Source organism: Orbilia oligospora (assembly GCF_000225545.1).
Source record: "Orbilia oligospora ATCC 24927 unplaced genomic scaffold scaffold00083, whole genome shotgun sequence".
In the NCBI taxonomy this organism is placed as follows: Eukaryota; Fungi; Ascomycota; class Orbiliomycetes; order Orbiliales; family Orbiliaceae; genus Orbilia; species Orbilia oligospora.
Window position 1 is genome coordinate 277,583 of NW_011645640.1, and position 22,932 is coordinate 300,514.

General features: G+C 45.5%; 5 protein-coding genes across 5 annotated transcripts; 1 reads left to right on the forward strand and 4 right to left on the reverse strand.

Annotated features, from left to right (window-relative positions):
* Positions 1 to 385: 385 nt before the first annotated feature.
* Positions 386 to 3,796, reverse strand: AOL_s00083g76 (uncharacterized protein; the record flags this gene model as incomplete). The annotated part of the gene is made up of 1 exon (XM_011125255.1): positions 386 to 3,796. The coding sequence occupies one exon, from the start codon at positions 3,794 to 3,796 to the stop codon at positions 386 to 388; it is 3,411 nt and encodes a 1,136-aa protein (XP_011123557.1).
* A 1,416-nt stretch (positions 3,797 to 5,212) lies between these two features.
* On the forward strand, positions 5,213 to 6,711 carry AOL_s00083g77 (uncharacterized protein; the record flags this gene model as incomplete). The annotated part of the gene is made up of 3 exons (XM_011125256.1): positions 5,213 to 5,695; positions 5,754 to 6,627; positions 6,689 to 6,711. The coding sequence occupies 3 exons, from the start codon at positions 5,213 to 5,215 to the stop codon at positions 6,709 to 6,711; spliced, it is 1,380 nt and encodes a 459-aa protein (XP_011123558.1).
* Positions 6,712 to 7,232: 521 nt separating this feature from the next.
* On the reverse strand, positions 7,233 to 8,381 carry AOL_s00083g78 (uncharacterized protein; the record flags this gene model as incomplete). The annotated part of the gene is made up of 1 exon (XM_011125257.1): positions 7,233 to 8,381. One exon carries the CDS (start codon positions 8,379 to 8,381, stop codon positions 7,233 to 7,235), a length of 1,149 nt encoding a protein of 382 aa, XP_011123559.1.
* Positions 8,382 to 9,933: 1,552 nt separating this feature from the next.
* AOL_s00083g79 (uncharacterized protein) lies at positions 9,934 to 11,984 on the reverse strand (the record flags this gene model as incomplete). Its single annotated transcript, XM_011125258.1, has 4 exons — positions 9,934 to 10,769; positions 10,843 to 10,973; positions 11,043 to 11,786; positions 11,854 to 11,984. 4 exons carry the CDS (start codon positions 11,982 to 11,984, stop codon positions 9,934 to 9,936), a joined length of 1,842 nt encoding a protein of 613 aa, XP_011123560.1.
* Positions 11,985 to 18,003: 6,019 nt separating this feature from the next.
* Positions 18,004 to 21,253, reverse strand: AOL_s00083g80 (uncharacterized protein; the record flags this gene model as incomplete). Its single annotated transcript, XM_011125259.1, has 3 exons — positions 18,004 to 20,145; positions 20,241 to 20,569; positions 20,644 to 21,253. The coding sequence occupies 3 exons, from the start codon at positions 21,251 to 21,253 to the stop codon at positions 18,004 to 18,006; spliced, it is 3,081 nt and encodes a 1,026-aa protein (XP_011123561.1).
* Positions 21,254 to 22,932: the final 1,679 nt, after the last annotated feature.

The following is a 22,932-nucleotide window of genomic DNA, read 5'->3' on the forward strand; positions in this document are numbered from 1 at the left end:
TTGTCTTATTTCTGTATGTCGCGACAGTACTTGCACTTAATCACCATTTGCTCTAGTACTTTACTTCATTCTATTTTTTTTGGTTACAATAATGTGGTGCTTAGAAGAAAACCCGAGCCTATGTTACAATTATATATCTGTATGTATGTATGTTTATTTGTATGAGGAGGAGGAGATATAAGCTTCATTCATGTATAGTGGGTTTGGAGGCCTGTCTAAGAGGAGTGAATTTATTCTGTTTTCTTTTGTATTTATTCTAATAAATTGTTCATACATGCTAGCTTTGACAGCTGGTGCGGTTTATACTCGATGAGTCCGGACCCAGAAATTTGAGAAGGTCTTAAGAAAAAAGCACAAAAAAAAGAAAGAAACTAAGTTGGTAATACTATATAATACCTTTAGTCCGGTTCCTCTTTTCTGTTGCAAGAGCAAATTGGTACTTCTTCCACTTGAAAATTTCTTCCCAAACTTCTTTAATGCACTTCTCGACGAATCCTCTTTTCTTTGCTGCAGCCTGTTCATTTGTCAATCCTGCTAGGTACGTCGGACTTTGGTCCGCATCTTTCATAAACACTGAGATGGCGTATTTGAGCCTTTCATGCTTGAACAAATCCTCGGTGGCTTTTAAATCGCGCCCCGCCCATAATCTATGCGTGGCAGTTCGGATCATGGCGGTTGCAACTAACGCTCTCGTGATGTGCATGCTAACACCATACCCGTATCTTCGGTAGAGATAGCGGAGATGTATGATTCTTCTTGTTGCTGTAGTGGGGTAATGGTGGTTAGAGAGTGCATATTTGAGAGCCAGCTCCCTCAGAAACCACTTCGAGGGCCAACCGGCGGGCTTTCGAAAACTGATTTGGGGGTTCCAGAGCGACGTGACGTGCAGAGGTTTAAGAAAATGTTCGAATACAATGGCAGCCTGCTTTGGGTATTTATCCGCGGCTTCAAGGATAACATTTGCGAAGGTTTTATTATGTCGGTTGTGGTAGTTCATGAGGAGGTCCAGAGCCCAGGGGAGGTGGTGTTCGCGAAAACATTTTAATGCGATGGAAGTACATTGTTTTGGAATTTTGAACTTAACTTGACCGTTGTATTTTCCTTCGAAGTGACTTAAAATGTTGAGACAAGACTTCAGTTCATGGGTTTTCTTGGAATGGGCGAGGGCGAGAAAGATGCCGACAATTATTCCCTCCGTCGGAAGATTAAGATAGAAGAGAGACAAGATGGCTTGGGCGAAAGGAAGGCCCGGGGCGCGAGGGCGACTGTCCATTGAATCTTTGAGGATCCGTGCCTGGACACGGCTGACGATATCTTCCATAGCTTCTTGGACTCGATCGAAAAGTTCTTTATCATCGATATATCGAACTCCATGAAGTGCTGGCCAAGTTCTCAGGTGAAAGGAGATAATGTCAATATCTTGGCGTCCTTGAAGAAACCTAGCTGTTGAAAAGGGCCCTTCTAAGGCAATCCGCTTATCATAAAGACTGGGATCTTTCAAAAAAGGTAAATAGCCTCCATCTCTATACATGGTTTTCATGAGATCTGCCATCGGGTACTTCCGAGAAAAAGGCATTATCTTCCTGAGATAGTGGGCTTCCGAAAGTGGCTCGCTTGAATGAACAATGGCGTGGAGCATCAGGGTACACACTAATCGATCGATGTACTCCCGGGGGAGAACTCGAAAGAACTCATCTAGTCCTGGGATATCCGGAAGCGAGGAATTGTCTGGGCTCGATGGTTCCGCTACACTGCTACTGTCATCTGCCACATTCTGTCCACCCTTGCCAATATCATCGAGAAATTCCCGCGTAGTCCAATGTCTTTTCCAAGCCATCAAAAACCGGGCCAGCTCCAAGAAGAGAAGAAAAGGATAGCGCTGTTGAACTTCAAAGCAGTATTTAAGGATTTCCAGACCTGACATTACTGCTTGGCCTTTGACGCTATTCCAGGCTCCACTATGCAAGAGTTTTATGATTTTCTCAAGAAATATTCTAACAGTCGTGAAGGGTAAGAAATGGTGGTTTGGAGTCGAGGTCTTCTCTGCTCTTTGTATATGAGCCTTCGCCAAGGCCCAGGATCTATGGATTGAGATATCAGGGTTTCTAAACGGATCATCAATAATCGCGCTGTATGCCCTTTTAGCCTTGTTGGGGAGTTTCACGATTCCCTGGTTCTCTAGAAATCCATCTGGCAACAATCTCTTTCCTTGCAGTCTTGAGATACTTTTGTGTGCGGAAATCCAAGTCATCACATCTTGACTGATAGTGCCGCTCCTAGAACTGAGCCCTGGTAAAAAGGCATCGAAAAATGATTTAGGGTCAGGAAGATTTTCGATCCCATATATCGTATCGATCTGAGAATAAATGAGTATGCGGCTTTCCAAAGATGTTGACTTGTCCGCTGCTAGTTTAAGCAACTCATATTGGATATCCTCTAATTTGGGTACGCTCGAGACGTCCAATCTTTGTTCCTTTGGAAGTAATATCTTTGGTGGCTGGAATGGGAGCCTCACCCCTTCCCAGTGTATTGTTTCAAGGAAATCGAAGGATATGTTAACGACCGGAGAATCTTCGATTGTCAAGGCGGGGCTTAGCTCTGCGGCCGGGGGCTGTTCCGTATATTCAACTGACTCATCCTCTGAAACATCCGCCAGGGCGTCGACCTCTGCTGTGGCTGAATATGGCTCTTCTGGGGTTTGCGCTATGTTCGTCGACACTGGTACTTCAACATCTTCGAATTGGATCGGTTCCGTGGTGCGAGGGGCCGAAACAGCCGACGTCATATTGAGAGCCGTTGTTGGAATTCGGAGCCCGTCCTTTTCAGAGCCCGCGAGCGTTTCCGCCCTCACATCCGCGTGCTCATCAGATTGCGAGGGCTGGTTGGTGCTGATGATTATCTCCGCATGTTGCAAATCGGGATTCGTCTGGGTGATAACAAGAGCAAGCTGTTTAAGGGAATATGGTATCAACCCAAGGCTACCGCGCGATGACTGTCCAATATTTCCCTCCGGCAATGAATTGGTGTCAAGGTTAGGTTTGCTAGGTTCTAACTCCGGTTGCGAATCAAAAATTATTGACGGATGTAAGACATCGCGGAGAATTTTTTGGACTTGTAGGTCAACAAGTGCCGCTCGCCGAACCGAGGGCCGTAAGGTTCTTGCCGGTGGTAGATTGTCGTGTTCAATGAGTTCGCTAAGACGATCTCGTGGAGCTGGTAACCAGGGTTCTGAAGGCGATCTGGCCGTTGAGTAAGGTACCCGAGGAGGAAACCCGACTAAAACCTCTTGCTTGGTGCTGGACGAATATTTCCAAAGTATTTCATTTTGCGGACCGAACAACCACGGTGACCCGTTTTCGTCGTCTATCTTGGTTTTTGCAGTACCAAGAATCCTAAATATCCCATCTCCACGCTGGGTTCGAACCTCCTGCGACACATTCGACGGCCTAGAATAGTCGAAACGAGGAGGGTCTTCAAGCCGTGAACCCCAGCTAAACAGGCCGTCTGACCCATGGTTAGAAGCCCCTCCACCAGCGAAATTTGACTTATGGGCAGTATGATCGCATTTATTTTTGTGGAACCCACGACCGTATTGTGGATACTTATCAGATTTCAGCGATTTTATCGCTCGCAAATTTAATCCTCGAGGATATCTCGCCTGACCCGACGTAAATGTACGGAAGACATTTCTGACCAAGAACTCCGAGATCCGGATATGCTTGATTTGTCGTCGTACAACCGGGAGGATACGGCCTCTCGCAGCAGCGGTGGTTTCAATGAATCCGGAACTGTGCATTACCTGCTGAACATGGTCGAAAGGTGGAGAGCTGCCTGAGATGTTCCAGGAATATCGGCTGCGACAGCAAACGATGCCAGGCGAGACATACTCTGGGGGTCGATATTCCTAAAGCAGGATTTCTCTTTTCCTTGTCCAATGGTATGAAGCTCTCAGAGGCAGGGGACAGTATAACTGGTGGTCGGGCGGTATAGTATATCTACCGGCTAGGCACTTGCCGTCGAAGCCTGCATGCATAATAACGTAGAACACCGTCAGCTCGTCAGTGACCAAGAATTAGATATCTATTATCGAGTTTAAAAGGCTTCGACTTACTTTTGTAGATATCTTCTATGCCGTTAAATTGAAATCTAGTAGATGCACTCCTGGCATATTAAGTATACGGTAGTTGGTTTGTGTTTGTCGTCGTCAATCTTAACTGTGGTTTCTGTCTCTTGCTGCCCGCAGAACCAAATTTAAAAATTCTTTTTTTTCCCTCTCCTTAAATTCTCCACATCTATCAATCAATCTGTATCAATCCACCATCCACCAACATCCACACCATCACCAACCTGCACCCATACCAACCATCGTCCGTCGAAAGAAACGGCATTAGAACAGCGGCATCGTCAACATCGTCCGCTAGCAGTTGCCCTCTTCGGAGTGTTCTTGTCTCGGCTTGTCTCATCGGAGGTTCTCGTCGTGACCTGCCTGCTCTTTTAGAGGCTGTGTCCGTCGCAGGTTATTTGGGCTTGCTGTCGCGTCACCCCATATAAAATTATCAACTCTCCATCTCCACCTTTCTTCCTCGTATTATTCATCCCTCTGCTGCATCCACATCCTCATCCACATCCTCATCACCATCACCATCACCATCACCATCACCATATTCACCATCATATCCACTCATCACTTCATTACAAACCTGCAGTTCGCCCCTAATACGTCTTAGGGCTCCCTCGTTCCGTTGAAATCCAAAAGAACTGTTGTCCTTGCTTGCATTCATCATCCTCACCATCACTTCCGATCACTACCATCTTCACCCGTTTCCTCACGTATCTCTCTTGCTTGCATTCGGAGATATCTCACGAGCCTTCTCCTGCACGCTAGCCACCTCTCACCCTTCCTCCCCGGTTTACCTCGTCGTCCGTTCCTCCGACACCTTCAACTCCCATCCACTCACCTATCTACCAACACCACCTTTCACCACTCTTTCTCCAGCACCCATTGCCCGTCAAAGGTGTATATCGAGTAGAGCAATTCAATATAAACACGCAAGCGATTAGTTCTTGCAATCTTTTTGATCAAAAAGAATTTACAGTACAGGTTTTGGCTTCAAGACTTCAGAAGTAGTATCACGTGAAGTGTGAGAAAGACTGAAAGATAGCGACCAGACGCTTCAAACATTTCGCGGGTTTCAATCTACAATCCAACAAAATGAGTTCCGCCGATGTAAAGCCGGAATCGTCGCAGTCAAGCGTCACTTTGACAGCTTCTGCCCCTGAACCAACTACAATCACAACTACAACGACCACAAAGCGACCTCTCGAGGATCCATCGTCGCCGACTGCGCCTAACGAACCAGATGCAAAACGTCCGGCTTTAGACAAAGGTGGCCCGGTCAAGGGTGAACCAAACGAGTTCATCGCAGAAGCCAAGTCGGAAGCCGATGGAGACACCAAAGTCCCCGATGCCCCACAGGCTCTAACCTCTAGCATTCAGCCCGTAGATGAATCGAACTGGATCCACGTGAGGGCTTTGATCACTAGTGCTGAGGCTGCTACCGTGATTGGTAAGGGTGGTGAGAACGTAACACAGATCAGGAGATTATCTGAAGCGAAGTGCACTGTTTCCGAATACACCAGAGGAGCAGTAGAAAGGATACTAACAGTCAGCGGTGGTGTTGACGCTGTTGCAAAGGTTAGAATCCTAGAGAAACCAACGTCCGTAGTAATATACTGATATATCGAACATACAGGCTTTCGGGTTAATCATACGAACCATCAACAGCGAACCTCTCAGCTCGGCTTCCACCCAGAACTCGAAGACTTTCCCTCTTCGTCTATTGATTCCGCATATTCTTATTGGTTCCATCATTGGGAAAGGTGGAATGCGCATCAGGGAAATTCAAGATGCTTCTGGGGCTCGACTCAATGCTTCGGATTCCTGTCTTCCGCTTTCCACTGAGAGATCATTAATGGTTGTTGGTGTTGCAGATGCCGTTCACATTGCGACATACTACGTTGCCACGACCTTAGTCGAGCAGCTGACGGAAAGATTTGGTGGCCCTGCTGCATCTGCTTACGCTTCGCGATCTGGAGGACCTGCCGGAGCCGTCCCTGGCGGAATGCAGGTTGTGCCATACACACCCCAACCTGCCTTTGGTAATTATGGTCACCCCGATAATTACCGACGTCATAACAACCAGGCGCAGCGAACTCCAGCAAATCCTTACGGAATCCCCTACTTGCACGGTCAACCACCTGTGCAACAACCAGCCGCGCCCATTCACTATGCTGACCCTTCAGCACAACCCGCATACAGCGGTGCTGGACCTCACCAACCCACCGTTCCTCACCATGGTGCCCATACCGGTCCCGCCGCACAAGGCCACGGCAATATGGCGGCCATGATTCCTGGAGCACCCTTGACCCAGCAAATCTATATTCCCAATGACATGGTTGGCGCTATCATCGGAAAAGGTGGTGCGAAGATTAACGAGATCAGGCAACTTAGCGGAAGTGTTATCAAGATCAACGAACCCCAAGACAACAGTAATGAGAGGCTAGTCACAATCACTGGTACTCAGGAATGTAACCAGATGGCATTGTACATGCTTTATTCAAGGCTGGGTAAGTAGAATTTGTCTAATTCCAACCGTTCCAGAGTTTGTATACTAACACAAAATTGCAGAGAGCGAAAAACACAGAATTTAAGAGCCTGTGGGTAGAGGCTTTTCTATGCTCGATTCCCCAAAAGGTGTGTTCTCAGCTAGGATTACGCACCCACCACCACTATGAAGAAGACATCGTGAACAAATTCAAAGGGCTTTTTTTCTTCTCCTGAGATAGCTCCAGATGTAAATTGTTGTTATCATGTGTATTCGGGTTTTAAAAAACGTTCTGCCTTCGTTCTATCCTTCTTTTCCATTGGCTGTCTTCGTTCTCTTCGGTATTGGTCTTTTAATTACATCATAGTCCACATTCGTTTTTATTAAGGACTCCGGGGTTTATTCTTTTCGGTTTTATCTTCTGCTTCAACTCTTTCACGTGTACTATATTTTCAATCGTTTCGTTTCTTCCAACACTCAAAACGGAGCACGAGGATCTGATATAAGTAGTAAATAAAAATTGAATAATTACTGTTGGTTGAGATTGATGATGTGTCGACATGTCCCTATCTATAAAACATTGAACTCTATTTTGATCACCACCCTCGTAGCCTACAAAACGCCGGTTTATTTACAAAGTTCACACAATTGAAAACAGGCAAGGAAGCATTGACAGATTACCAGGCAATCGACCAAAGGACCTGCACATGCGCCACAACATTCGCATACACCCGTGTATGCTTCCGAATCGTCACGTCTGTACTCTCCTTTCTTCTTTTTCAGGCAAAAATTGACCAAGAAAGTCCCCAACATTAGCGCTGCGATACCCGTAAACCCCATAAGTGTATAAACTGCAGCGTTGTAGTTGCTACAAGCATTTCTGAAATTTATATCTGTAAAAACCAGACGTTGTGGTTCCGTTGAGGTGTTTTTAGCAATTTCGCAGGTGTAGCCCCACAGACTATGCGCTGTATCTGATTTTGTAGTCAAGGCGAAGTAAGCGGCTGCAGCGCCGGTAGCGACAATAATGACGTTTAAGATTATTTCAAAGATTTCTGATTTTGCGAATCTTTTCTTGTGGAATTTTTTGTTCGATCGCCAGCATGGAGCTAATGCTGCTACGATGCTGGCAACCATGGTGAAGACGCTTGCGGCGATTATAAGATTGTTCGGTAGAGGTTCTATATCCTTCGGGAAAGCGCGTATAATATCCTTTGGTGGTTTAGTAGGGTCCGATATCGCCAATCGTGTTTTCTCCTTATTTTGGGAATATATCCCCCAGATTACTATTGCAATTAATATAAATGAGGCGGTGGAGATGAACATGTTGAAACAGGCGAATAGACAACGGATGATGCCTAGATATCGTTTTCCTTTGTAATGGTGACCCTTGAGTGAAGGGGAAAGAGAACGGGAGCGGACGTCACTATTGCCTGCTGGAGGGTATGAAGTGTCGATGTCATTGTAGCTCTCGTAACTAGATCTCGGGATTGTATCCTTTTCGCGGGCTTGTTCGTTTTCGGATTGTGGGAGGAGGGCCGCCGTTGAGGATGCTTCTGTGGAAAGGTATGGTGAAGTGGATTCCTGTTTTGAATATATCATGCTCTCGGGACGGTAGCCACCTTTGGAAGGTGAGTCCGGGTTTGAGTTATATCCATGGCCAGAGTAGAGTGGTGGTGGAGTGGAAGGAGGGTATTGAGGCTCTGCTATTGAGGTATCTCTATTATAAGGGGTTGAAGGGTCTAACGGCGAGTAGGAATGTGTTGGGTGTGACATTTTGAAGGATTGTCGTTTTGAGGTTGCACAGAATAATAGGGGTGCAAGGAGTGCCGATAGGGCTATGGCTTGACCGCGGTTTGTAGAAGTCCTTTGACAATCAATGTCGATACTTCCAGGAATCAATCGTCGAGATTGCGTGAGAATTCGAAAGTCTTCGGGTACAAATACTTCTAAAAAATTTTGCCAAACAGCTTACGGTGCCATTTTATACATGGCCGTATCACTCCAGCGCGCGTGCTGTATGCAGTGCACGAGCATGAACAATGCAATGGTTCCACTTATGTTCAGCCCAGCCAGTTCAGCTAACCCACAGGGCAAACCTTCTTTTCTGCCCTTCTGGCAAAATTAGCGATACAGGTAACATATCCTAGTACTCTAGTTTCGAACAAGGGTCGGCACTGCCGCAATTTGGAACTTTAGGTGTTCCTGAATAGGGGATGGTGATGTTAGCCACATTAGTGCTGACTCCCAACAGGGCAGGCGGGTCGTGTGTTCTCGTCGGAACGCCACCGAGAGGTCCAACGGCTTCAGGGTTTCTATTTCTGTCCCTACGTCGATGCGGTTTTTTTTTTAAAGGGCTTTCTCAATCCAACGTCATAATCTAGATGACAACGATTCAACGGAACTAATTGGACGGAAATACGGGTATTCATGAAGTTCCTAAGCTCGAGATTGTCTTATTTCTTCTGGCAAGACCTTAAGAAATAAGATTATAGCCAAGAAATGCTTTGCAAAGCTGGATGTGGTATAACGAAGGGAATTAAGAAGCTTATGTTTTTTTTTTTTGGTAAGGCTGATCGTTAGTTTACAAGAAAAACATACACGTTAACTAGCCCCGTGACAAAAAAATATCATCAGAATCAGTCGTTGTAACCAAATCTGCAAAAGAGAGAATGTGGAGGAGAGAAAGAGAGAGAGAAAAAAAAAACTGAACACCTTAGGCAAAGCCCATGTCTCCGAATACCCAATAAAAAAAAGTTTCCCAAAGATGCTATGATCGAATCCCAGACTAGCAAAGCCGGCATGTAGCTGAGCCCACCCTCACAAATTCGCAAAACAAAGAGAATAAAACATATGCAAAAAACGAATACACAAATATGAGAGGAAGAGATTAAATATACACAAACAAGAACCTTTTTTTTTGTTCTTTTGGGATATTGAGAACGCAGGGTTTGTGAAATCCAATACTTGTGCCTGAGTATATTTAAGAACCTCTTGTAATGTTGTCGTGGCTATATCTTAATTTTCGTATACACATCCCAAACGTGAAACTGCGTAATACAAAGCAAAAGAAGAAGAGAAAGCTGCTGTTTAAAAAAAAAAAATCAGGGTAATAAAACAAGAAGTAATTGAAAACGAAAGTTACGCATAAGAAAAGACGAAAAGAAAGTATTAAGAAATATACATAAGGTAGAGAGCCAATGGGAAGATTGAACAAAAAAGAAAGAACGGAAACTGGGAGTGAATGCCAACCAGAAGTTGCCAAAAGCTTTACAAGTTTGGTAGTCCGTGTAGGAGCAAAATAGCAAGAATCAGTGGTTTTCTTCTTCTAGTAGAGAAGCTGAAATACCATGTTTTGTCGAGGAAAAAGCTTGTTGAATTCGTGGTAAATTGCCCGGAGGTGGTCGAGGGAGCCGATAGGAATCGGTCTTGTTGGGTTGTTGACGATGTTTAGAGGATAGGTTTCAAAGGAGAAGTTGGGGTCCGCGGATTTCAGATAGTATTCAACGTAAGTGACATCGGATCCGAGAAGGAGGTCGTTTTGGAGCTGAGGAGGGTTAAGGCTTGAACCCCGAAAATACATTTGTAGTTGTTTGTCTGGAGAAGGGCCACCCATAGGACTCATTCGCATCTCATTGTCAACCTGATTGTGGAGATCTGGAACATCAGGAGAGCATCTATTTGTATCCATAAGGTTTGATTGGCCAGCAAAGCCCGAGAAATTATGGTTGCCAAAACTCGTAGTGCCTGGGAGGGCTCCGGAATTATAGCTAGGGAGAACAGCAGAAGCGGAGCCGCTACTACCGCTGATTGGTGTGTTCATAGAGGTCGATGCGAAAGTCTGAGATGGTTCCGAGTTGACGGGGCTGTTGAGGTGATATCCTGTGTGTGGGACAAATAGCGAAGAATTGGCTGTGCCGACTCCAGATTGAAAGCTCGAGATGTCCGATAGAGAAGAATAGAAAGAAGACAAAGGTTGGTTTGTGTCATGATCTTCTTTTGTACTAGGGTCAATAGCTTCGAGTTCATTAATGACATTCGCTCCGTAGCCTGGCTCATAGACGGCACGCTTGAGAAGACGTATGATTGTGGACCTGAAGTCTGGCCTTCCTGGGCCCGTTCCCCATTTTTCGATTATATCCATTGTTGGGTGGAAATCCTCATCTAGAAAATAATGATATAGTTGTTAGAATTCCTAAAGTGCTATGTCATCGAGTAGATATAATTGGCTACATACCACTCGAGGGGGTAACTTTCTCAGGATAGATATAAGCCATGATCTCGTCCCAACCGTTGGGATCACGGATTTCATCTGGAAGTAGTGGAGTTTTCTCGACAGCAAAGTGGGCAGCGCAACTCAGATGTTGTCTATAAACATCATGATCTACGGGTTAGTTGACGTTATTTACTACAGGCAGCACGGAAAACTTTTCCTACCTTGTTTTGGCAAGATTGGGGAAAGAGACGCCTAAACAAGCTCGATTATTGAATGGGTCTCCCTTGGCAGCCGGACAAGCAATTCTCTTTTTCGTCCGGAGGGCACGGTTTTCGCGGCCCCAGCTACTCTCGTCAGGACCATCATCGCCTTGTCGATTTCTGTTACCCCATTCACCAGGTGGTTTGACGTGATTAGGATAGATAGGTGGGACTCTGGCACCATCATTACCGCTCGGCCCATTGAAGGAACTTGCCTGCTTTCCGTGGTTATGGCCGTGCGTCTTGACCTGAACTCCCGCCTGCCAGGCAGAAACATCGATGGTCACTTGTGATGGTGCTGTGAATTTCGTCGATGGTTTAAGCCCTGACATTATCGGGAAGCAAGCAAGTGTCTCATTTCCAGCGGTTCTAGCCACTTCGGAATCATACGACCTTTTACCAAGCAACCCCCCCAAGATCTCAGAGGCTTGATCGTTATTCGGGTCTGCTTTGGATGTTGTATCTGGTTTATTTTTTGGCAAGGCGGAAGGGTTGGGAGATTTGGAAGCATCCCCGTTAGCGGCTGGTTTCTCTTCAGCCTCCTTCTTAGACCCATGTGGCTTGCATTGCAAAGCAGGGGTACCAGTGTTGACAAGAGTCAGATTATTGAGACCCTGTGTGAGTTCTTGTTCGTCATCCCCGCTTATACTCGATGCCGAGGAAATTGAAGCACGGGAAGAGCCAGAATCTCGTAAAGAGTCATCGCTAGCGAAGAAAAGAACCGCGTTAGAAAGGGGGGTTATAGACTACAAAATAATCGTAGAGTACAAACCTGGTAATCGATTCGGTGTCTGAAACGGATGCAGCGTATCTTGGGTTGAGAGGTCGCACCACAGTTCTCTGGCCTGGTCGTGGCCCTGGTGCATAGGGTGGAAGGTTGGAGGGTGAGTCTCTGCTAGACATCGTGCTAATCTTTATGGGAGGATTCGACAAGATAGTTTCGGCGTTATTGTTTAAAGATTCCAATATGAAGTAAACCCCCAAAGAACAAGGTTATTTGTGTATACTATTCCAGCGTCAGTAAAAAGTAATATTATAATCTGGAAATATAAGTTATTTTGCAGGATAGCGCAACGAATAAAAATAAATCAAGAGAAGTAGTAAGTTAAAATTGATTTTAAGCAGGAAAAATCAAAGTTGTAAAAAGAAAAGGGCAGAGGAACTGTGATACTATGATTGGAGATCGTACTTTGTTTCGAATCTGTTCCTCCCAGCTTTGGGGGGAAGAAAGAAAGATATATGGGACCAATAGGTAATACTATTCAACGAAACCACGATCCGATAGGGGACGTCAAGATGCAACAAAGAAAAGGAAGAAATGAGGGAAGGGAGGGAGGCTTGAGAGAAGAAAGGAAAGAGAAGGAAAGAAGAAGTCTAGGTCAACAAAGGAGTGGCAGTTGTAGTCTTAGACTAAACTATTGTGTATGCATATATAGGAATTTTTGATGCTGAGGGAAGAAGACTAGATGATATCGATCTTGGAGAATTCCAGATCTGCAGAAGAGAATTGTTCGGTTTTATAAACATCTGTCCGCGTCGGGCACCCGGCACATAGATTGGGTGCAGACGAAGATTGCATCTGGAACGAAACATAGACTTAGGGAGACGTCCGATCTTCTTCTCTGATATCAATAGCTGTCAAATTAAAGGATGTCGCATGTATCTAGCGAGAGGCGGGCATATCCTGCCATGCCTTCGCTTTTGGGACCACGCAAGCCACAGACCCACGGTCCCGGTCTCGGTAGGGTATTAAAGCTCACAAAAGGCTCATATATAACCTAGGCAATATATATCTTACGAAGGGCAGATAGGAAATTGTGAAGGGGGTAGTGGGAGTTGAAGGTAGGAAGCGATGGAGAAGAAAAGTTTCAGTTGTCAAAGCACTAACCTCTGTTTGAACCAATCTTGCAAATTTTGGATAGAAAGAAATTGCTTTATATCCTAAAGAGCACTAGAAGTTCCCGAATTTACGCTTTTGATAGCGTGAAAAGTATCCTAATATAATGGGAAGCTTGCGCTTGTAGTCGATGAGAAACAAGTGATAATCGGGTAACGTTCCTTGTGTTTTCTTATTTCTTTTCCTTTCGGGATTGTTGCTCAGGAATTACGTAGAAAGACTCGAAAAGAAGAGACCTGCAGTCCACGTGCATAGGGAAGGATATCCCGGTCAGACTAAGGGGGTGGTTGTGGTCCAGTCCGTAGAATATGACGGTTGTATTCGAGAGGATGATCAGGCGCGGCGGCTCTTTTAGATATTGGGGAACTGATAACACCGCTAAATCTGACGGATATATATACGTTATATACTAGAGACCCATTGAGAGCTGGGTTATTGGGTAAAGCCAGACGGTGGAAACGGCAAGAAAGTATCGTATTCCTTTCGGTATCGAGTGGAATAATTGACGGCCTGTCGAAGCAATCAACCGCGCTTGGTCAGTATATTCTTGAACTAGAACCCGAGGGCGAATTTCTAAGGCACCTGACACAACTTTTGCATGGGATGTCCCTAAATTCCTGTTCATAGCTAAATTCATATGTGATTGAGACCTTACCTGGAAAAAGGCCTAAAGCCGAGGGAGCTAAATGCTCCGAGACGCAGAGGGCCTTCTTAAATTATTTAACTTGCTGCTGTCTGAACTAGCTTAGCTATGGTGTTGGACTTTTGCGCGCGTGTGGGATCTCGAACTGTTCTATCCCCGTCGTTGCACTTTGATACCCGCGAGCCGTGGCGAGATGAGGCCTTTGAGTCGAATTACTAAAGCGCCACAACAATGGAAATAATAATGGAAAAAGGTAAAAGTAAAAAGCTACTATGAATCAAAATTGCCTAGTAGGTAAGATGGAATTGGAAAGGTCGGGGGGATTTTTGGTGATGTTGAGTAAAATGTGATAATTCGAATAAATTTTTTTCGGTGGCCGGGCAAGCTTAATTAAAAACGAGGCTGCTGTGACTCCGGATAACTCCCTCCACACCAAAGAAAAGCGGCGTTCCACGCGCATTGGTTTTGTACAACTGGCCTGCGTATGCGGCGCCGTACGGTTAGAAAGTGCGCGACCTAGCTGAAGGACCCACCAGGGCATGGCTGACGTTGCTTGTCGGCTTGCTTTTCGATCTTAACAGCATCATGCCTCGACAAGTCTACAAGAGCGGCCCCTCTCTAGCCAAAATTTCTCGATACCTATTTCTGCCTTGGAGGGCCACTTGGTTTTTTTTAACATCAAGACTGGCCGTACTTTTGCTGGTGGACATTGAGAACGAGCTCGATATTATTCTATAGTACTAGGCTAGCTGGCTGACTGAATCCGTTAACCAAATGCTGCGCCGATCCAAAGAGAAAAAAAAAAAAAAAAGTAGTCTGAAGACTTGAACACTCACCAGGGTCACAGTATGTACAGCTCAGTTGATGGGCCTTTCAATCGAGCTCCGACAGCAGGGTCTACCACACCCCAAATGCCCTGGAGAGCTTTCGTGCATTGCATGCGCATGCTTAGCTCGATAGATCTATCCTCTGCCGGATACTTGGGCTGCTAGCTATCATTTTAGCTGTGGGCAATAGTATCCGACCGGGTTAGCAATTTCCGTTTCCACACAGAACCTCGATCTAACTGAAGCTCTCCTGCCTAATCCTAGTTTGTATCATGATAGCTGATGCAATACAATAATGTAGTAAGCAGCGGTATGTATAATAAGTAGTCTCTGGAAGTTGGAACCTTGTTTGCGCAATTGCGAGATCTAGAAAATTCGGATCAATGACGATGGGTAGTATTTTTTTGGTTTTTTTTTATACGTACTAAAGCCGCACTCCCCCCCGCTAACTCAAGACCATAGAGAGGAGGAGGGGAAAGAAGCCAGGCCTATAGTGATTATCGGTTTTAAGAACCCACGTAGTAGACCATGGTGGTTTGTGCGTTCTGCTTTTTTTCTTTTTTCTTCTGTTGCTTGTTCGGATCCTGATTTGGCGCCTTTGCGGGCAACCAACCGAACCGCATCCACAATTGATATCATGATTTATGTATCTGCGCGAGAAAAAGAAAGAAAAAAGAAGGGAATACCGTCGGCGAAGGTTGACCGCTAGTGAGGCTTGACGCCAGGTCACGTCACTAGCTCACACCCACCCTCGAGGACAATTCGGTTAGAATGTTCTGCACTAACGTTCTCTAAGCTAGAACACCAAGGCGTAGTCGAAGCCCAAACGATAGGCTGTGTATTCTTCCCCAAAATTTTATAAATTATAAAATTCACCGAGCTTCAGGCAAGGTCTAGCGAACAGGTTTCGGATTACCAAACAGCGATGTTCGAAACGGGACTAGCGCTCGGGAAAAACTGCAACAAAAACAACACCCGAACCACGTCGCTGTGTAACCAAGAGCCCGGAATATACCGCAGTCGAGTTGCAAGGCTGAGGTTAATGAACAACCGGTGCAGCCTGCACGCATATCTGCCAACAAGAGAGAGAGAGAAAATCCCAACCATTTCTATTGCATATATTGTTTCAGCCTCCTTTTCCTCTTTCTCAAGTCCGGTAAGGTGACATCCAACAGAAATTTGCTCAGATACAACCGGTTAAAGTGAACCAGTTTTTGGAATCTGGGCGAATGAAAGGCGGCGACGTATCATTATAATTAGCAAGTTGTACAGTCGAACCCGAAGCTTCAGAATCTCTAAGACCCCGGTAACCTCAATTGATCAAGAGTTCAAGGGTGTCATGGAATAAATTCCTTGCGTAGGGCCCGGGCTTGCGTTTGGGGTTTGAGTACGAGACCGCTGAAGATAGGCTCACTAGGTACCGAGTTGCAACGTTGAAGCGAAATTTAAGAGTGCATAGCCTTGCGGAGCCCCAGGTACCCCCCAAAGCTTGGAGCTACCGGGAAGTTCGAGAACGAGTTAAATGCCCTCTTTCTAAGATACTTATCTCACCTTACATATGAATGAACTTTTCGTACATATATAATTATTCTGGGGGACACTCACTTCTGCCTTGGGTATATAATACTCACGCATAATCCCACTTTCAGCTAGTATCCCGTTCTTCTGTTCTAATTTTTCCTTCCTTTGCTTCCAAGATGTGATTGATCCACATCTGCTTGCATAAGTTGGGTTTTAGGAATAACTCTGATCCTAGATTTTAGGAGCCGCTTAATTAATGAGCTTCCTGAAGCCTAAAGCCCCACTATAGAAACTTTCCCCAACGCCTCACAGCTTGTCAAAATTTTGGATTCATCCAATAATCAACCGACTGCAACTGCGGCATTAACACCGTTAAAACACTTTCCACTTTTCGGGCCTGGAGAAACCCTAATTCAGTATGGTGGCGCACGGCGACAGATCATGGCGAACCCGGCTCCAACCCGAACTAAATCCTTCTTAAAAAACCAAAAAAAAAAACCAGGATACAAATCAAACCAGTCATTCCTCGTAGAATTTTTTTTTTTTTCGACTGGGTGTCTAAGTACGAGCCGAGATATTTGATATATATGCAGGGACGGGATGTATAACCGAGTATTTTAGGTAATAACTAGACTACTACCTCCCTATCTATCTACCTATCTATCAATCCTCCAATATTGGTATAAAACAGTTAATCTATTATATATGTACGCATCTTCTAATATTCGAATTCGAAGTATGTATGTTTTTGCCCTTCTACAACCCCCTACCTCATTTTATTTATGTAATTGTGCAATTTCGTATGTACTTACATGTATACCGCGCAGATTACTTAGAAAACCCTAAACTCCAGCTGATCAATGGTGATGATGGTTATCAAATACAAAGATATATATTAGGACAAATCTATTCCCCACTCTCCATCTAGGCCTACCACGAAAGCCCCCCAGCCCCCGAAAAGGATTCAAAAGCCCCCAGTCTAGAGTCGACTACGCCATTAATATCTTGACTAGTGATGACCTCTTATTCGTTATCAATTAAAATTCAAGCGCGGACATCAAGTATACATCTTTTGAGTTCGGGCCTCCTATATATAAAATAATCCCAACACCCGGGCGTCTAAACTCCTTCTATAGATCTCTATCAACGGGATGTTTTGGAGGGGAGGAGAAGCACAAAATTTAAAAAGAAAATTCCATTCTTCAACTTAATTCATATCATCACCCTGATAATATAAAACGTTCATCTAATGATAAAGAACGGATCCTTCATGATCCAACCACGGAAATAAAAGTTACAACAAAGAGAAAAAAACAATATCTACAGAGACCCTCGCCGCTAGAAATGCAGATATACCCACAATGACAAATTTAGGGAATCGGAATAAGTAAAAAAAAAGGAGAAAAAAACCGTAAAACGAAGAAGGGGAGGATCAGTGGTGGTCGTTATATTTGACCACGAAGATAGTAGTCTTCTTAATTATAGGTAATGAGAACTCAAACATCTTTGTTTCTCCACCGTTGAAAGGGAACCATCCTCATCAGTACATTCCTTGTGTAAATTTTGCCGCTATAATAGACAGGATATCGACGGCCTTTAGCATTTGTCTGAGTCCTACTGAGGGCCAAAGAGAGGAAGAGAGAGAGAAGAGTACAGCTGTATACAGATGTTATGACGTTAAGCATTATAGTCGTAGTTAAAAATTTAGCCATAATAAAAAAGAAAAGCAGTAAACACGCCAGGAACCGCTGAGAATGTGAGACCTGTCCCGTCAACAAGTAAGGGAAAGAAGGTAAAAATGAACGCAGTGAGTAATCGCGATAAACCAGCAAACTAGGATAGAATAATCGGAAAACCAAAGAATAACGAAAGACTTGCCTAAAACTAGAAGGGGAATAAAACGCGAAACGGGAATTTGGAAACAAAGAAAAAGGAGAACATGAGTTCTGGAGGAGTTTGAATGCCTAAGAACTGGGCGGAAGGCTCCATAATGGATTAAAAGGTATGAAAGATTGTTTAAGAGGGGAATCCGGCTCATAGCTTCCCAAACCTAGCTTTGAACACGGCAACTTTGTCATCGTAAAACAAAATTTCTCGCTCCCGTATACTGACCCGCTTCCTCTTCGGTAGCACATCATCGTCGTATTCGTCAAAGGAGTCAAATGATGCCGACGGGTACATGCCGCTAGTAGCGAGTGGAGAACCCTCAGTATCACTTGTTTCGTCAGCGTCCTCGGTTTCGTCACCATCATCGCTACCGTCGTCGTCATTGCCGTCGTCTGTTCCATCATCGTCATCACTAGCGTCATCCTCATCTTCATCCGTCATTACTGCATTGTCGTGACCCGAGCCATCTTCGTTGCCTTCTTCACCCTCTAGTAATTCGAAGCACTTATTCACGATGCCGACATAACAAAGGCCGCACTCGGGGCGCAGCGTAACCACATCCACAATCGTTTTGGCGAGCTCTTCGCTTTGCTTTTCTAGCTTATGGAATTCACCGCCAATGACGTGTGGGATATAGAGACTTTTCAGGCTCTTCATTTCCGGGAGTCGGGTGATCATGTAGTGCCAGTCAGAATACTCGACTCCGAACGCCAGCTCTCGCAACCTCGGCATCTCAGTCATAAATGAGATTGTTTCTTGGTTAAAACACCATTTGGATTTGTGGGCGAGGATGGACTGGACGTTTATCGGGTTATCCCCGGGAACATCAGGGTGTTGCACATAGGAATCGATGAGGAGACGTTGGAGGGAGAGGCGGTGACGGCGGAGAACCTCATGGAGGATTTGAACTAGTTCCACCGTGGATACATAACTATCTCCTGCTATTTCCTGAAGGAAGAGGGTCTCAAGGGAATTCGGAGCGAGGGTGGAGTGTAAGAATTCTATGAGGGACACGGATACCATATCGGTGTGAATTTTCTTTAGGCGCAGCCGATAACTAGGTGGTGGGATGTGCAGGGGAGGCTTGTTGGTAGAACCTGGGTTTACGGCCAGCTTGTTGAGTTTGACCAAGACGCTTGGGGGGTAGGGAGAGAATTTCCGTCTCAGCGTCTTGTATAGTTTCGACTGATTACTGCAATTAAGCAAAGTTAAATTGACGAGATAGCTGAAATCAATTGCTTTGGTAAGGACCCTAGTGGATATGGGCACTCTCTCAAGCTCGAGTGTTTGAAGCTTTAGCTGCTTGCTTGGTCCGGAGCCTTCCTTTTTGGACTTGGATGAAGTCTTAGCAGCGGGCTGAACAGAGGTAGCGACGGTTGCCATGGCTGTGTTGATGGTACTAGCCCCAGACGTAGAAGCGGCATTATCTGCATCGCCTTGGGCAGTCTGCTGGGCTTGCTGCTGGCCCTGAAGGATTTGGGCTAGCTGCTCCTGTGTCAACGCATTGTCCGCGGTCACAGTTTGGGAGGTCGAGAGAGCAGTCGTTGGGGCGCGCTTATTGAAGTCACAAATCTTCCCTACGATGATACCAATAGCACCGCCTTCTCCAAACCCATCATTGGTGTCCGGGGTTATGGTTTCCATATCGTCATGCGCCCAGCGTTTTGTTCCGGCGTGGATTGCAATTCCAAGGCGCAGTTCTCGCAGCGTTGTATAACTCTTTTCAACTGCAAGAGCCATTTCCCTTAGATATACTAATTCATCCACGTCCAACACGCTAAGAGATTTGAGGCCCTTGAGACCGCTAAATGTCGGTCGTTCGATCTTACGCGAACTGTCGGGGGATCCAGCAGGGTCTATGAGTGAATTGTCGTGCCACCTGACATGAATATTTTGCAGTGAGTTCAGCCGGTGCAAGGCTCTCCAGACATCCCTAAGTATACCGGTGGGCATGTCCCAGCTGAACGTCTCCAACATACCCATTTTCCAGACAGCTAATCCGACGAGGGTTCCTAGCATTTTGCCGCCTTCTTTGTTTGTTGCGTACTCTCCGACCCACTCTTTGGGGCCATTGCCAAGCGAAAACTTCCGGACATATTGAGCGTACTCATTCTCGTTGGAGACGAGGGTTGCCAGGCCATATGTCAATGCATCGACACCAGTCCTATCCGAGGTCACATTTTGATCCGGCCACACTATATCGAACCGCGAGTATATGAGGGGAATGGCGAGAGCGTGTAGAGATGAATGTGCGAGACAAAGTGAGCAGAGATCGGTCGTATTAGTTACCTATTTGTCAAAATATCGCTCTAGTTAGATATTTATATCAACTGTATAAAAAAAGTGAGGGTGTGATTTTCGGAGCAAACTAGGGGGAAACATACCTCTCGGACTATCTCTTTCAGAACATCTAACGGCAGGTCAATCAGTTTGAGTGGCTTGTGTTTTTGTTTTTTCTTTTCAGAGTTTGTCGATTTTGGGTTGTTCCTCACTATCAGGTGAATGATAGGAGCCTTTCCTTTCTCGAGCTTGGACCTCTCGGAAACCTTTTCATCGGCTGCTTCTGATTCGGAATCGGCGTTTTCGAGGTCGTCCAAGTTGTCCTGCACGTCCTCTTTAGCCATCCCACCATCCCATTCAGCAGCTGTAATATCAGATGACGGACCAGGTTTCTTCCTGGTTGGTTTCGTTTCGGGCTCTTTTGCTTCTCCTGCTAAGAGAAAAAATGGATATTAGAAGATGGGTTTTACAGGTAGACGAGTAGGGTTGTGATCAAGGAGGTCTTACCGACGCTAGCTTCTTCTCCTTCTTCTCCTTCTTCTTCTGCTAGCTTTAGCTGTTCTTCAGGGGAAATCAAAGTAGCCTCGCCAGACGGACCATCGATTCCATTGATAGATGTTGCCGTAGTCGTGGTCTTGGATCTTTCTGCTTCTTTTGGTGGGTCTGTCGAGGTGGCCTTGTCGGATTCAACAATTGTTTTGGGTGGATGATCATTGGAACTGGTGTTTGGCGGGCTATTAGACGAGCCATTGGGTAAACCATTGAGGGTACCATTTGGCACGGTCTTGGGAAGACCATTGAGAAGGGTGCTGGGGAGCGTCGGAGAGGTTACATCATCTCGGTGTGTAGTTGTTGTTGTAGTAGTAGCAGCGGTTGTAGTAGTGGTAGCACCGGTAGTCGTGGAAGAAGATTCTCCGGGAGTTCCATTGGTGGCTAGTTGGGATGTATGTGCCTGCGTCTGCGTCTGCGTCTGTGTCTGAGTAGGAGTCGGAAGTTTAGAAGTTGAGAAAGTGGACGAGGAGGAAGAGGAGGCAGGAGGGGGTGGAGGTGGAGGTGGAGCAGTGACGACTGTCGATGAGCCTCCTGGCTGGTGGTCATCAGCTTGGAATTCCGCCATGGCGGGCGTGGTTGAAAGTAGAAAGCAGAAAGCAGAAACAAAAGAAGAGGAAGAAGAAGGAGAAGGAGAAAAGACCAAGTCAAGTTAGATTTTTCTATCTATTCTTTTTCTTTTTTTTGTTTCTCTTTTGGAATCAATTTCAACCAAAACCTGGATACGGGTTCTTTGCCTTGTAGAATTGGTGACGCGCCTTTGAAGGGTATCTCGGAGCAGTGTGGTGCAGTGCTGTGCTGTTCTGGGGTGTTCTATGCTGTGCTGTTCTGCTGGAGGAATTCAAAAGAAGGCACCCTGAATCTTTGCGAGGAGAGTTCCAATTCGAACCAGGGTGCGAGGACAACCGATCCTTTTTTTAATTATTGATACCTGTTACTTAAGGAACTAGCTCGAAAGTCAGTATCAAGATATTGCTATCTCTTTGGCCGTATAATACCTAACTGAAGCAATTCCTTAAACGCCTACTTACCTAAGTAAGTAATTCCTAATATAACCAAGAGGATGGGAGTCGGAGTCGAGTTGAGTCGGGAAGCTGCAGGTGCAGCTGCCGGTGATGTAGGAGCAAGCACCCGTCCCGAGTCCAGGATTGTCGGTCGGCAGCCGAGGGGGGAGAGAGAACCGAATGGATCTAGAGCCTAGCTGCAGCTGCCGGTATGGACGAAGGCTAGAAGATTCTTAATTAGAAGAGGAAGGATATGATTGGGAGCATAAGTCCGAGCTGGAGGGAAATGCGGTAGTAGCGGTGGTGATGATGGTGATGGTGATGGTGATAGTGATGGTGATGAATCTGATGAACGTTTAACCTGCGTGCGTGCGTGCGTAGCGTAGTTAGTGTAGTAGTAGCGTGCGGTGTGCGGTGTGTAATGTGTGGGTGGGTGTATAGGTGTGGTGGCGGTGGGAAACAGGAGGTGTGGTTTGTTGTTACGCAGAACAGCCCAGCCCCGGCTCCGATGTGGTTCCAGTTAGGTAACTAGGTACAGGACCACAGTTATACGCACCATACCTCTGTCTCCAACCACTTAGTTAGTTACATAGTGACTGCCTCTTACCTACTCCGAGTACCTCTTGGCATAGTAACAAGTAAGTACTTACCTACTACTTAACTTACAAGTAAGATGTAAGTAAGAAGTGCCTAAGTAAGTAAGATCACGAATTCATAGATGACAGATGGATGTCGATACATAAGTAAGTACTTGCTTATCTACATTCTTAGTATGATTATATATTAATTATATAGACCCCCGAAGTGCGTGGTTGTCCGATTCCGACATGTATGTACAGCTAGCAAGGCTCACCCCAGCATAAGCAAGGCTCAGGTATATCCGAGTACCTCATTTATACGATGTCATATGCAAGTCGACCCACAAGTGACTTGCCTCTATACAATGTCCCTCAATTACTTAGAATCCAATTAAATCCGTTTAATGCGTGATCATGCGGCTCCATCTCTCATGTGGATCCATGAATTCTACAGTATTAGAAGCTTGAAACCCCCATATACGGCCTACATGCATGTCCGGTCGGTGGCCATGAACTTCCGCCGAATCTCAAATATACACCATATCGACGTTTCGATATAACAGGTATGTATTTGCATAGTACCTACTATATCCTTTATCGATATCGTCAACCGGTGCTGAGTAACCTACTTTAATTAGCTTAAGTAAGATTATCGGGACTGCGAG